Source organism: Syngnathus acus, chromosome 20, assembly GCF_901709675.1.
Source record: "Syngnathus acus chromosome 20, fSynAcu1.2, whole genome shotgun sequence".
Taxonomy (NCBI): domain Eukaryota; kingdom Metazoa; phylum Chordata; class Actinopteri; order Syngnathiformes; family Syngnathidae; genus Syngnathus; species Syngnathus acus.
Genome location: NC_051104.1, coordinates 7,380,243 through 7,395,882, shown reverse-complemented (window position 1 = coordinate 7,395,882; position 15,640 = coordinate 7,380,243). Strand labels below are relative to the sequence as shown.

Here is a 15,640-nt window from a genome sequence, read left to right as displayed (position 1 = left end):
TTACCTAATGTCTCAAGTAATCAAGGGCGATTTGGCGGAGTCATTGACCTCTCTTGGCTTCTGAGCCCCGGCCAAGGGGCCCAAAAGGGGGTCAGGGCCTTGCAGGGGGGAGGTGTGGGGTATCCATGGACACTAAGACCCCCAAATGACGGCTGATGTCAGAGTTGAAGACAATTAGCCATTTTGCGCTTCATTGCAAAAACTTTCAAGTCCTCTAATTCGATTGCACCAATGAGCGTATCAAATGTCATTTCGTCGAAGTCTGCCTCTTGTCCGAGGCATTCCTTCAAATGTGGCTCATGCGCAACTTGAATTTGAACATGCGTCGCATAAAATGACGCATTAGAAATATGAGCGCAATTCTCTTGCTTGATTGACAGTTTGACAAAGATTACTATGCGTTATTGGACGGTAATTTAAAGTGCAGTACTAATATTTATCCATTGGATGTCATGTTATTTGTGCAACTTAAATTTTTCCCAGCGCGTGCAATTCCTTTCCCATGCTTTGAGATTATTTTTTGCACTAGACGGAACACCTGGACTCCGGTGCCTGTATTGACTTACAGTTTAAAAAGAGAAGAAGAAAAAAGTGTTGCTGTATATGGTTGCAGGCAGGGCCTGCCAGCGGTACAATGCACACTACATAACGGCGAAGGGGCTCCAGGCTAATGAGGCCACGCAAGGCATTGCAGCAGCATCCTAAAAAAGTGTGGCGTGCAGGAGCAGTCGATTTACATTTTTTCATTTTTTTTGTAAAAAATTAGCCAGGCTGTTTTGATTGAATTAAATCTGCTTATTTGTCATATTACAATAACATGTATTATGACTCAAATAAATGATCTTGAACTTTTTGTATCTTTTGGGGGAGAGGGGCTTTTATAAACTGGATTGTTAAAAATATATTGATGAGTTTGAGGCGGGATGAACGTCACAACAGCTTTGCTTCATGCAGTTGCGCCCTCCACCTGTTTAGGTGGAGCCGAGTCAAATGACATCCAAATCCTCATTCGGGCTTGCACGTGATATGACAGTTCTTTAACGCCCCAAATCCATTAGCGCTCCCAAAAACGTTGCCATCCTCTTCATTTGTCATTAGTTGTACAACTCGTGCTACAGAGTTTTCAGATTTTTCTTTTTTTTTTTTAACTTTTTCTGATACGTTCGTCTCATGTTCGATTCAATTAGAACCTCGGTACGTTTATTAAATAATATCAGCAGTTTAATACGATTTTTGTATACTGTTGTTCGTTATAAAGTGACTGTTTACCGTAAGCAGGAGCAGCCGGCTAGTCTCCCTCTTCTACCCTTTTATGAGCGAGCGAGCGAGCGAGCGAGCTCTATTGTGCCCGAGGACAGGATCCCACACACACAAAGTGAGGAGAGGAGCCAACAAAAATACAACCCCATGACTGACAACAATGTTTCACCTGCTCCAATGCAGTAAGTCGCAATAATGCAAAGGACATGCATTAAAATAACTTCATTCATTCTCTCCTGTAAAAAAAATAAAATAAAACAAAGCCCAGCTGTTGAGATTGAAGTTGCAATATTTTCGAGAGCACCCCAGTGAAATATTCATAATCCAAAAATGAAATGATAAGAATGAGCGATATTACGCAATGGCTTTGCGTGCGTCTCTGCGCAACCAATCAAGCCTAAAGGCCACACGCAGCAGCGACGCAAAAAAAAGAGAGAATCGCACGACGGCGGTGATTACACTGAGAGGCAAACAACATAACAAATATTTGATGCATGTCTTCCAACAATGCTGAAGACCAGCAGGGCTGTATATACACCCCAGAGGGTTCCCTCTCTCTCTCTTTCTTTCGCACACTTCAAACACCACTATATGCTCATTGCTGGCCTGCATACCAATCTGAAGGCTTTTATTTTTACATCTTATTTTTATTATTATTATTATTATACTTGAGGGGGAGCTATGAGTTCAGCTCGTATTGTAAAAGCGATATCGTCAAGGGAGACTTAAACTCAATTACTGTACTGTTGCCGTTCACAATGGGAGAAATAGGCAAAAAAAAGAAAAAATCAAGCGGGTGAAAAAATAAATAAATGTACAGATGAAGCGTATCAAATATTTATTTTTTCTGGGCAACAAAGGAATATAATACATCAGGCATTGGGAACTATTGCCAGCACGTGTCTATACAATAACAGCTAAAATCGCCTCCAATTTTTGGACATGATCGGACAGAACAAGATTAGGTGTATCCCAATAAAGTGTTTGGAACTCTTTTTTTTTTTTAGAAAAACAAAAAAATCAATTTATTGCTTTTATGGCGCTTCAAGGAGGAACAGGAGGTGATTTCTGATTGGCACGACACATTAAAATCTTGTATAAAAAATAGAAACCAAAAAAACAACACGTTCTCCTGGGTGTGAAATGAGCAAATAAACGGAATAAGGATGATATATATATAGATAGAGAGAGAGAAGTGGAAGTTTATTTCTATTCAATTTGTTCACTTGCTTCAATGTCGCCTCAACATGCTACAAGAGGGCTGAATTGAAATATCCCAGAGAAATAAAATAAAAAAAGACCCCAAACTTCTGTTTTTTTTTCTCCTAAGAACCATTAAATCACATGAAGAACTAACCGAATATTAAAACCCACTAAAACAGGAGGCACCAGATAAATAAAAAAAAAAAAAGGGTTCAACAGACGCACCATATTTACAATTCCCATTAAATTACACATAAATAAATATATACATACATGAACACTGATTCCCTTATATAACCGTGAATCGTGTTGAAATTCAAAAGAAAAAGTTCAAGTTGGTCGCTTGGAGAGAGAAGAGAGTTTGAAGTGATGACATGGAGCTCTGTTGACTTTCTCCAAGTTATTATTCACAATACTGATAGAAGAATTCGTCCATCTTTGGGCTTCTTCTTTTCTTTTTCGTTTTTTTTTTCTTTCTTTTTTTTGTCTCACAAAATTCAAATGGGTAGCTGGATTTCAGTCCATTGCTTGCAGCTCTTTCAAAAAAAAAAAAGAAGGTGGTGGGAGAACATCAGACGTCTTTTGTGAGCAAACACACCTCTTCCACACCCTGGAGCTGTTCTTTTCTTTCGGGTTTTTTTTATAACAACAATAATAATAATAATACAGCTGCTGGAAGATTCTTGTGTCGTTTTCCCAGCGAATCCAAAAAATTGGCCATCATTAGACAAAAGAAAACGTGGCAAGATCAGCAAGTGGCACGGTTTTATTTATAATATTTATATTGGATGGGTGGGAGAGCCCAGACAAGAAGAGGTGGGGTGGGAGGGGGCAAAAAAAGGGCCCCCGGGGATTTGGCCCCTTAATGGAGAGGGGGGGTTGGGGGGGTATCACTTTCTGTGCTTCTCGTCTTTGTCGCCTTTAGTGCCGTTATCTGAGTGACTGTTGGGGTTGTTGTTGAGGTACATTTTGTCCATGGCTTTGATGGCTTCGGTCAGATAGTTCTGCAGGGCCGTGACGGCCGCGCACAAGGCCGGCGTGCCGAAACCGTGCGAGATGAGGCTGAAGTGGGTCAAGCAGCTCTGGATACCCGGTTCCAGGATGGGCTGCGGCCTCGAGTTCCCCAACGGCGAACGGTCCTGGGACAACAGGTCCGTGAACTCCTTGCACACTTGCCTGTGGAGACATAACCGCAAATGGCCTGTTAGTATGCTAATACGTAACGTGCGCTTGTGGAAAGGAAAATGGGGGGGGCTGCACATTTAGGTAGTAAAAGAAAAAAGAGTCAATCACGTGACCAGTTAGTCATGTGACTTGCCCCTGCCTTATTTTTTACAGTTACGTTTTTATTTATTTTGGGGGGGGGGGGGGGGTCTTTGTGTTACAAAAAATCTAATGGCTCACGTTATTTTTTTCAACGCAAGATCACGTGACTTAGCGGCGACATGACATGCTTCAACATTTTTTCATTTAGATTTATCTGCTCCTTTAAAGCGATTTTTTTTTTTTTTTTTTACATCTAATGCAAAATTTCGTTATTTTATTTTAAAAGCCTCAAACTTAATGACTATGACGTGACCTATCCCATCAGTGACAAGCACCTGTTACATTATACGTGTAATTGTTTATTTTGGGTGTTATTTTAATTTAAATGTATTTTTGTGTGAGAAAAAAAAAAATCTGCCAAAATACCAATGCATCTTGTGTCGTGAGAAATATAAATGAATAATATTCGTTATTGTTATTTTTTTAAAAAGCCTTTATTACACTACGTGACCTAAATGGAATATAGACATGTTCTGTTTCTTTTTTTTCCCCCGGTTTTAAACAAATTTTAAAAGGGCGTGTTCGATACGAATGCGAATAAATTATAACGTGACCTAGAAATGACGTTGACTTTGACGTGCGCTATTTTTTTACATTACTGTTGTTTTCTTTCTTTTTCATGACTTGATGTGCTTTTTATACTAAAACCACAGTAACGAAATCAGCCAAAATATTTGTGGGGGTTGTATGTGTTTTTTTTCTCTCGCTCCCAAATCGAATATAAGGTGACCCACGAAACGCACACGCTCTTTTTTCAAGTTTATTACCACAACGCTGTTTAGAGGAATTTCATCGACAATATGTATTGTTTTTATTCTGGTCAAACTTTGCACCCCCACCCAAAAAAAAGAAATGTTTCTGCATAATGCGTGCAGCTGGTTCCTACAGATCATACACATGTCAAGCCCCGAGCTCATTAAAGCAGAACGAGAGTGCGCACTTACTTCGTAGCCAGTAGCATGTTTTTTCTTTGGACTTGTTCGTTTGGGTCGGAGTGTTGACGGTTTACATATTCAGCTACTGCCTTGGCGGGGAACTCGGTCTCACATACGTAACCAAAATCCCTGGCAAGATGTACCGCTTCGCCTGACAGGAGAGATGCAAGGGGAGGAGGAAAAAACATTAGCTTCGATGCGTTTGTCTATTATTAAATACAGTGACATCAAATCCCACAGCAGTTCACGCACAACGATGGAATTTCATCCAAAATCGTAGCAAAAAATGCAGCCCGGTAAACGAAATGGAGACGATGTAAAATGACTATAATTTCCGGCGGTGCCGCGAGAACACGTTATCGTGAAGGCGAACAATACTGGATTGAAATATAGACGGAGTGTCCTATTAGGCACCGCGTCATCGATTAGCAATAAAAATCCAGAACCCGTTGGCACACAGGTGAGCGCTCCAATCTCACGTTCGCTTCACATATTTTACCCGTTTTAATTTAATCTAACTTTTAGTAGCCTCCAAGTCCTTGCTTTCAATTTCCTGCAGCACTTCCTGCCCCCAAGCCTTAACGCCACGCAAACATGCGTCACTTCGCATCAAATCTGTACTCAAGTCTAGCCTCCTTGTTTCCATGGTTTGAAGCAATAACCAATGGCAGCGTTTTAATTATAGCGCAACTAACTGTCTAATAGCAACATTTTCTTTCTCCAAAATCCTCGCTTAAAATACAAACAAAACGATGAATATTGCATTAGTTTCTGCAACAATGATTAACAGGGACCAACTGAGCATCACCTCTTCTAAACTCACAGTACACCGCTGAATAATGAGGTCTGCAAAGCACCGTGCAATTTGCTCAATAAACATCTTCCCAAATAGGCTTCACAAATACGCAGTGAATATTTGAACATGTATGCAACGCAAGTGCGGAGAAGTGCCATTCAAACGAGACGTTATTAATGTTTAGAGCAATAAATCAATTGACTTTTCGTCCACGTGGTGAAATGGGTTCAGCGGCACCCAATAAACAAGCAGCACCCAATAATTAACACGACAAACGGAGTCACCCCCTCCGCGCGTAAAAGTAGGCCAGCCGTGGACCTATACGCGAGGCTGTTGCAAGGGACACAGAAAAGCCACGAGAATTACCAGCACTTTCCACGCACGCGCGCAGGCAGGCAGACGCGCGCGCGCATTCACACACACACACACACTCACACACACCCTTCATGCTTTATTACTTGCAAGGCAAAGTCGCTTCACATTACACGCATGAGCGCATATGCTGATTTCCAACACAGAGCGAGAAAAAGAGGGAAGGCTACAGAGAGCGGGGAGGGGGGGGGGCACCACCTGGTATCGCGTTATAAAACGTGATTTGCTGCAGCTCACCTTCTACTAGTGACGTCAGCAAGGTGACGTTGGCTGCCTTGCGTCTGCCCGCAGGTAGATTTAAGCCGATTTTATCCAGTTTCTCCCTCAAGGATCTCCCTCCATTCTTAGACTTGGCCCTGGAACAATAAAATGGAGCACACGTTCAGCGCGGTGGAATTTTGTGAGTGGGCTAATCTGTGAACAGAGCCCCCACACACTCATCTTTAGCAGTATGCAAATATTCCAAAAATGTCCAAATGCTTTCTGAAATGAAGCGTCAATTTTTGTTGAGTCCAGAATCCAAAATCTGTTATTGATCATATGCTCTAAAAAATAGTTGTATGCATGGCTTAAGAAGACACCGGCTGCTATTTGGGTCAATTTGACTCAATTATTTGGTTGTTTTTCTACAAAACGTGTTGCGCAGAACCACCCAAAGAAAACGAAAAGTGGCCTTTTTTTATCTAGATTTATTCATATTAATTTCTGATCCGTTATGTAACAATTGTGGGATGTGTGTCGTGGCACCATATGATGTTAGTAAATTTGGATTTCTAATTTAGGTTTTTAAACTCGAAAATTTGGGAAACCTGTCATTAATAAACCCCAAAAAGAGCTTGGTGTCTCACTGGCAGACACACTGTGCAAAAATGAATAAATAAAGCCCTAGTTAATAGGCAGCTCTATTACAGGCTGCAGCACTTCAGTAGACAGTTCACCAGAGACCAATGTTTTCATGTGTAATGCCTTCAGTGGGCCTATAGAGCTGAACCTCCATTAATTTGAGAGAAGGGGGGAGAGAGAGAGAGAGAGAGAGAGAGAGAGAGAGAGAGAGAGAGAGAGAGAGAGAGAGAGAGAGAGAGAGAGAGAGAGAGAGAGAGAGAGAGAGAGAGAGAGAGAGAGAGAGAGAGAGAGAGAGAGAGAGAGAGAGAGAGAGAGAGAGAGAGAGAGAGAGAGAGAGAGAGAGAGAGAGAGAGAGAGAGAGAGAGGGTGAAGTTAATATGGAATTTAACACACACCCCTCCTGCTTTAAATGCGGCAGCAAGGTGTCATGCTTGGTCGATTTTAATTATTCTTGGTATAGGGCAGAGAGGGGGAGAGACAGAGAGAGAGCAAGAGGGAGAGAGAGTGAGAGACAGAGAGAGAGACAGTACGTATCATACTTTTTCCTCACCTCCTAAGCACGCCGCCTAGCAGTGAAGCGTTGAGGCATTCGGGCGGCGAGAGGCGTCTCTGTACCTCGGCCACCGTCACCTTGTATTTGGACGTGGAACTGAGCAGAGACAAGCGACCCGGAACCGAACAGAACACCTCGTTCGGGTTGACCACCCCGCCGAAGAGTCCATCCTTGTTGATGGGGATGCCGGAGATGTTGTTCTTGGATAAAGACACCGGACCTAGAAGGGAGGAGGGGAGGGAGGTTAAAGGGAGAGGGGGGGTGAATTCGTGCTCAGTGAATTTCATGCAATGCAAAGCCTTAACTAAATGAGATGGGAGGTTAGAGTAGCACATGTGTATACTCTCAGCAGCTTTGCCACGCCAAAAGAAAATCAGCATTTGGAAAAAATATCAATTTGAAGTCACGGCACAATCACAGCACTTTTATCATCATTTGCTATCACATGCTGTTTTAAATATCTATGATGTGTACTCGATATTTTCAATGGCAAAATATAGAGCTGACTGTAAGAGATATAGGGTGTTTGGTGGGTGCTGCTCGACTGGCCTTCACGCTGTTTTGGTGCGCAGTAACCGGAGACAAAGAGGGACTGTGCGCTCTTTTGGATGGATCAGTTGTGACATTAATGGCTCAGGGGAGCCTAATAGAGACAATGGGAGTCAAACGAACTCTTGAGATTACACATTTAAGAGGCCAATTATCATGTTGCAGATAAAGAGCGTGGAATAAAAACAATAGTGATAATAATGCAGTACAAAAATAAATAGGGTGATATCGGAAAACGCTGCTGGTGAGCGCCAATTGGTCCTGACAGAACGCATTAACAATAAAAGACCCCCTCGCTGTATCACACGCATAGTATGTATAAAAGAGCCGGCGTAATCCAACTAAATTGGCTTTAAACCAGATTTCAAAACGCTTGTGATTATAGCAAAGTGCATTTTCATGGCCCTCTTTTTCCCCTTTCCAAGCGACACGCTCTCATCCTCCACACAGCAGGCCCAATGCATGCGCTCCATCCACCGTCACTGACTTCCATTTTGAGCATTTGGACCGTGCAGCGTGATTGCCGCTGTATTGGGCTTCCACCAACCAGCGAATCCACTGGCCATTAATACAGCGCCGGGCCTCACAAAGCCCACCAGCCCCTCTCAACTCATGTGCGCGCATGATGTGAAACGCTGACAGTAAATTCCATCAGCGAGAAAGACGAAGAGGAGGAGGAGGGGAGGGGGGGAAGGTGCAACCCAGTTTGATGCACTTGGAAAGCATGTAATGAAAAATAGGCTAGCGCATATTAGGATCAGTCAGGCATTACAGCATTGAGTTCTCTCGAGCAGAATTTTCTCTGTGTGTGCGTGTGTGTGTGTGTGTGTGTGTGTGTGTGTGTGTGTGTGTGTGTGTGTGTGTGTGTGTGTGTGTGTGTGTGTGTGTGTGTGTGTGTGCGCGCGCGCGCGCGTTCGTGCGTGCGTGCGCGCGCGCGTGTGTGTCAACTTGCAGAAACACGCATGATCTATCTCGGAGGAAATTGCTTACCTTTTTTAATTACAGTCTGGTCGGGAATGTGAATTCCTTGATCCTCAACAGGCTGTGACAGAAATGCACAAAAAAGAGCACATTTAGGCACAAAGGCGTAAAACATACATCAGCCACGCAAACGCGATTACACAAACACGGATCATACCCGTTTATTATTATTGCGCACCTTGCAGTGTTTTTTTATTTTTATTTTTTATTAATAGCATACGCGTATTCTATTTTGAAGGCATATAATAGTGCAAGACAATGTCAGACTTAAATAACGACTCCGTGTCGCCCCATAATCCTGACCTAATTCCGCCCTCTCATCACACACACGCACATAAACGCACACACTCATAAGGCAACTTCAAATCTAGATTGAATAGTAATTACGACAGCAGCCTATTAAAGGCCTATGAACTAATTAGAAGATTTTTGGTGTTTGTTTCCGATGAAAGACCCCCTGTCCGTGAGAATCGGGGCTACGGACCGTTTTAACACGTGTTAAATCATTGCAGCATTTTGTATTATTAAAATAAAAAGTATTAATATGAAGCATTTTAAGCAGAACAACCTAATAAACGAAACACATTGTGTAGCTATTTGGTTTTGATCTTCATAATCTTCACATTTGACGGGGATTAAGGTTTACGTTTTTTCCAAAAATAATTAATAAAGATTAACTTCCATTAGCAAATAATATGGACAAATTGTTGAAATAATTTTTGCCGTATTAAGCGCGCACTTTGCCATAATAATCAGAAAACGATGTCACTCGCACGTCAATTTGCGTTAATTGTTTAATAATATGCGTTGCTAAGCAAAAGTCTTTTTTTTATTTTTTTTTAAGCAAAATAAATGATTTAATGATGAAGGCGCAATTTCTTGTGCGCGTTTGTGACACCAGTTTGGCACTTGAATTGAGCAAAAGAAGCTTACCTGGACATCTTCTAAAGAGTGAGGTATTCCATGGATTTGGATAGAGTCCGACAGTCCCGTGTCAATGCCGTGGCCGGACGGTAGGAGCACCTCCCTGCGGTAGTCCCGACACAGCTGGTGGGGCAGGCTGCGGTGCTGGTGCAGCAGGCCGCTCTCCTGCCCTTGCCTCTGGCCGGGCCAGCCCGGGTGCTGCGGTTGCGGCTGGGCGTGCAAGGAGTTGAGGGAATAGGGGTCGTTGACGTGCGAGTAAGGGTCCTGAGACTGCGGGTAGATGGGCTGGTAGGGTGGGGGGAAATACGGGGGCTGGAAGTCTGAATTGGGCGTGTGAGAGAGCGGCGGCGCGCTCGTGTAGGGACTCTGGCCCACGCCGCCCAGCTGAGGTAGCCTTGCCGTCCCGTTGCTGGTGCCGTCGTGGCGGTCCTGGGGAGGGGCGGGCGGGAGATGCATACAAATGAATCCTCAAAATACATTTGACAAGCATTCGAATAATCAGACTCTTTCAAGCTTTAAGCAAGGCCCGAGTGCACAAATCAAATTATTACGACTATTCATTCACAATTTATGAAAAAAAATCTCAAGATTTTTTTTTTTACACATTTTCAAAATTACGCATGCACATATTGCGCATGCACTTCCCTATACTGACAATTATGAAACAACCATATTATTACTGTGCACAGTAAATTCGTCAAATTTGACAAGCCAAGGTTCCAGCAACTTACCATAGCGGAAAAACTGTGCACTAACATCTTAGGATGTTTTTGAAAAATATATAACTTCAAAAACGATTCTTGGAGCTGAGAGAAAGGCGATTTACCCCCTCCAAAAAAAAAAAAATCCCCCCCAGAAAAAAAAGACTCCCTTGCAAAAGATCGCGATGGCCCCGCAGATCAGATACGTGCCCCAGCAAGAGAGCGATAATCCATTAGAAATAATAAATTACATCCCCGTTGCGCTTCATTTGGATCTAATAAAAATAAAAGCATTCAAGGACGTTGGTGGATTTAAGATTGGACCCCGATCAAAAAGCAAAAAGTTTCTCTTCTGTTCTCTTTCCTTCCCTGCTATCACGATGCTGCTGTCCCCTCGCTCGATCTCATATTAGCCGCTTCTTCGTTTTTCCTCTCTGCTGGACTCCTAACAGAGCCCGGGCATGGCGCACCAGCAGTGTCGGAACACTTCAACAATAAAAAAAATAGATATACATAAAGGAAGGGTGGGGGCGCCAGAAAGAATAGTCGGAAGTGGTGCGTGGAGCGGAGGACGCAAGTCAGGGGCACAAAGTCTGCGCTTAAATGACGTCCATTGAAAGGAGGAATCAGAATATCTAATCAGAGAGAGAGAGAGAGAGAGCGAGAGAGAGAGGGGGGAGCAAGGAGGGAGTTGAGAGAGAGCGAGAGAGCGAGAGACAAAAAGAGGGACATTCACTCTCCTCTGACGAATCACAACGAGAGGGGAGGGGGTTTAAAAGGGTCCCAGGCCAAAGCAAAAAAAAAAGAAAAAGAAAGATGTGGACGAGAAGAAAGAACGAAAGAAAGATAGTGTGTGTATGCACCTCTGAGGACGACGATATGCCAGCTCGGACCAGTTCATTTTTGTCTCCAGACCTTTTGTTTTCCACCTCAGACCCTGACACATCCTCCATGGATCCAATTAATCCACTGGGCACTCAAAAAAATAGCAACCAAAAAATCTTCTGAGACGAGATCGCTCGGCAGGCGCAACTTTTCCGCACGGCTAAACGCACCTTCCCCGACCCGTCACGCATTTTTCCAATGGCCAAATCCCGCATGTTTTTGCGATACTTGCCATAAAGAAGAAAAAATACTAAAACAACCACGACGTGAAAGCAAATGTGGTTAGACGCTTCTTCTTTAATATTCGTTCCCTACGAAGGGCTGCCTGTCCCGTCAAACCTGGTGTGCTCTGAAAACACGTCCAACTGGCTTCTCCAGTCCAAAACAAGTCGTTGATATTACTGTCTAACTTTGTCCATGGCCACAACAACAGCAGCAGCAGCAGCAGCAGCTGCCACTTAGTCTCAAACACATCCTCAAGCAGCAGCAGCAGCAGCAGCAGCAGCATGATCTCACGATTCAAATTGCACACGTTAAAACACAATTTAATCACTGAATACAAGAGCCTGTGTTGCAAAACACCTGCCGAGTAGAAGTCAAAATAATTATTTATATTCGATCCAAGGGTAGGTGAACACTTGTCATTTTATTATTATCAGGTGTCATTTAAGATTAGGGGTACATTTCGGCAGGAACTAGGAATATTACAAAACATGCGTTCAAAAAAGATTGTTGGTCATAGGCCTGTGTTTTAGAAATGACGTTTAATGTAGAATATGGAAAAATAAAAGAAAGCTATTATGGAACATAATGTAGAATTCCTTTTCTGTATAATGACAATAATTTAGTATTATTATTATTATTATTATTTTGTAGTCGTAGTAGTAGTCGTAGTAGTAGTAGTAGTGGTAGTACTGTTGATTAACACTTGCTTTCACTTGTCAAAAGTATGATACATTTAAATAACAATACAACACTAATGTCTAATAATAAACCCACGGCATTAGTTTTAAATATAGATCAATGAAAAATGTATGAATTGATGAAGAGGAGCCCCTTACCTCGCAATCTTCATATTTAATGTTATCAGTTAATTTCCAGAGCATTTTCATGGGACGCTGAGGTGACTATTGAGTCAAGGTGTCGCTCGCCCAGTTTTTGCACTCAGTCAACTGTGCTCCCCGCTCAGCTCCAAAACTACTTTTTATTGAAGCTCGCGCGCGCAAGCCTGCTTTTGCCTTTCCCTGTCTTGCGCTCTGAGGTCTCCCTCTAATGGTGAAAGTGGAGGGCTGGAGTTACGACTGGCTCTCATTATCATATCAACTGCGATTCACCCAGACTAACACGCACGCGTGCGCACGGAAGTATTAATGCAACATTCGTGGACACTGCACAGGTATAAAAAAAAAAAGTAATAATAATTAGAATGCAACTTTTGGGGGTTTGAGTGCGCGCGCTTGGGGACGGGGGGGGGGGGGGGGGGGCTGTGAAAACGTAGCTAAAGTTGTTAGGGGCAGCACGTCTTATGCATGTAGCAGCCAACACACTTTGTTGTCAGTCTTTCTTTTTCAAACTGTTATTTTAATCCCATTGAGAGCGCAGACCTTGTGAGGCTATTCTTGTACTGTTATGGTAAAAAGGCTGAACATTTACAGGCGGTCCTCGGAGTACCTGTGTGGGTTATTTTTTGGGGGTGTCAATAATTAACACAACAACATGGTCTCGTTTCATGTGAATGAGCGGATAAATGCAGCCTGGCTCGGCCCTGTCGCCGGCCCCTGCGCCCAGCCCTCACCTCAGTAGGATCATAGGTGAGCAGACAGGTCGCCCGCCACTCTCTCGCAAGGCGTTGGCCCGCTTCAAATCTGGATTAACATTTTTTGGGGGTGGACGACCCCCCTGTCACGTCTTTTTTAGTTGTTATTAATGAGACAAAGAGCAACGAAACTGGCTGACAATGACAGCATCTGAGTGAGGGTCTTTTAGGATCGGAAACTTACACCATAATACATTATTTTTTGCCTGAACTAAAAACTTGTAAATCCCACAATTTTCCGCATGTACTTAAAAGTGCCATGTTATGTGCAAGCAGATTTAGATGTTAAATAATATACGTCCCAATATAGTACTTTAAATCGAAAGAAATATGTTAGCTATTAATAAAGTCAAAGGCATCAGGCTGCAAAATCCAATATATGCTGTCAATAATGCAGACAACCCAGTCAAAAGCGTAAAGCGCCATCTAACAACAAGTCGACACTTGTGACACTTTTCGCACATTCAGCGGAGCTTTGTCTTCAAGCAGAAGAAGCACATACCTGCCATTCCCCAATTTTGCCCATAATTGACATGCTTTTCCTTCTTTGTCTTCTTCGTTCCTTGCTTTGTTTTGGTCGAACCGCCCGAGTCGTGAGCCTCCGGTCTCAAAGTAAAACCTTTTACTTTTTTTCTACCTGGACCAGATCGTCTCACCTGGCCTAGGGAGGGAGGGGGAGAGGGGGGGGGGGGGGGTGCGTGGCAACCTGTGAACGCATGCGCACTGGAGCGGGTGTGGAGAAGGAGCGATCAACTATATACGTGAATTGACGTGGGACGCCTGTCATATGATTAGGCTATACTCTATTTTATTTTCATACAATTGATCAATATATTTTTTAATAAGTGAAATATTTTAACACAATATATAGAAAATATGGACATATAAGTAGATCATATACTATATATCAAAATTAAAATGCTTTTGTTATCACGTAATATAATTTTTAAATTCTAAAACATTTATTAAATGAGGGATAACAATTTATTTCACCCATTCCTTTTTCACGCGCGTGTGACTTTGAGTGAAAGGCGCCCCAGGTACACCCTGGACCAGTCGCTGTAATAATTCATTATTTCATTTTTACATTCCTTTGAGTTTGTAATCTACATGACTAAAACTTTTGTTAGTAATTAATTTATTTAGGTATAAATATAGGCCTACGATTTTGTCCACCGTTTTGTCACGTTAGAAGATCATATTAAACAAGTTAAAAACTCAAACGGTAAACATTGTTGGCTCCTGCACTTCTTTGCCGTGTCGTCATTATTTATTTAGCCACTGTTTATTTCTAATACGGAGACCGCCTCAAGCCAACGGTGAGTGAGCTCCCACCCCCTTGTCTTCTTTTCGCGCATGTAAATGTGCGTACGTAAGTGCGCGCATAAACACACGCACGCGCACGTGCGCGCGCGCACACACACGCTGGCACGTGCGCTCGTGATGCTCGTGCTCAAAGCTTTAAATTATATTTATTATAATAGTAGTCTTAATTATTCAATGCATTTTATGTTTCTCTGTTGTACTGCATATTAATTCCGTCTTGTACCTGCACGTCCCACTCGCTCTCATATATATTATACAGACTACGCTGATTTTATTTAATATAAGACATTTTAACAGCTGAACTAATCGAGCAAAAACTAAATGTGGTGAATATTGTTTTAAAACTAGAGGAGATGGCGACCGTATTTTATTTCCTTAACTAGCTCTATTTGAATATCCAGCCAGTTTGTCTGGAGCTTGTTATTCACCAGGCCCGAGGCGTATGATGTCCTAAACCTGCAAGCTGTCTTTAAGCGTCAGAAAGTGCACCTCGGGCACTTCCCATTAACATTGAAATAATTATTACAGCAGCAATGGCAACAATGTTTTTGTATTTATCGATTTACTGTTTGCGGTTGTTATTGAATTGTTTTGGTATCGTTTTTTTATTTTGTTCTTGTCACCGATGTTACTGTACGTGTCAGACATGTTTTCTATATTTATAAAAAAAAGAAAAGAAAAATATTTTTTTAAATGACACTTTATATCTAAATTTACTAAATCGTCCAACTTTTTGAATACATGTCATGCCTCTTCAGCACAAATTGTATTGAGCGAATGTGTGTGACCCTGATGTGCATAAATTGTGGTGTTCTTACGCCACCTTTCGATAGAAAAGCATGAGGCACACAAGTGGCACTTAAATGCAACTTACTTTTATCCTTTGGCGCCATCTTGCGCTTAAATACAAATGTGCAGTTTACGCCCCCAAAAGTGAAGTGAAACACTACGTTGTTTGACTTTAACAAAATAATTTGGTCGTGTTTATTGACTCCATTAAAAGAACAACCAGTGAAAACAAGCAAGCATTTTGGATGTTGTTTACAAAATGGGCATAGGTAATTCTAACCAAGAGTTAACCTTCAGATTTTAGATTCAATTCTACATGAATGAGTGGGATTTAGTTATAGAGGATCCGAAAATATAGCAAATAAATAATTATTATTCAAA

General features: G+C 42.2%; 1 protein-coding gene across 4 annotated transcripts; it reads right to left on the bottom strand.

Moving 5' to 3' along the window:
- Positions 1-2,083: 2,083 nt before the first annotated feature.
- Positions 2,084-13,806, bottom strand: tfap2a (transcription factor AP-2 alpha). 4 transcript variants are annotated; one of them, XM_037279531.1, is made up of 7 exons: positions 13,647-13,806; positions 9,752-10,171; positions 8,828-8,879; positions 7,286-7,508; positions 6,130-6,248; positions 4,734-4,875; positions 2,084-3,639 (listed from the first exon to the last, which is right to left on the bottom strand). In XM_037279531.1, exons 1-7 carry the CDS (start codon positions 13,677-13,679, stop codon positions 3,354-3,356), a joined length of 1,275 nt encoding a protein of 424 aa, XP_037135426.1. In that variant the 5' UTR covers positions 13,680-13,806; the 3' UTR covers positions 2,084-3,353. The 4 variants fall into 4 exon arrangements, with proteins under 4 accessions (XP_037135426.1, XP_037135425.1, XP_037135424.1 ...); XM_037279530.1 differs by lacking the exon at positions 13,647-13,806 and adding an exon at positions 12,390-12,561; XM_037279529.1 differs by lacking the exon at positions 13,647-13,806 and adding an exon at positions 11,307-11,701.
- Positions 13,807-15,640: the final 1,834 nt, after the last annotated feature.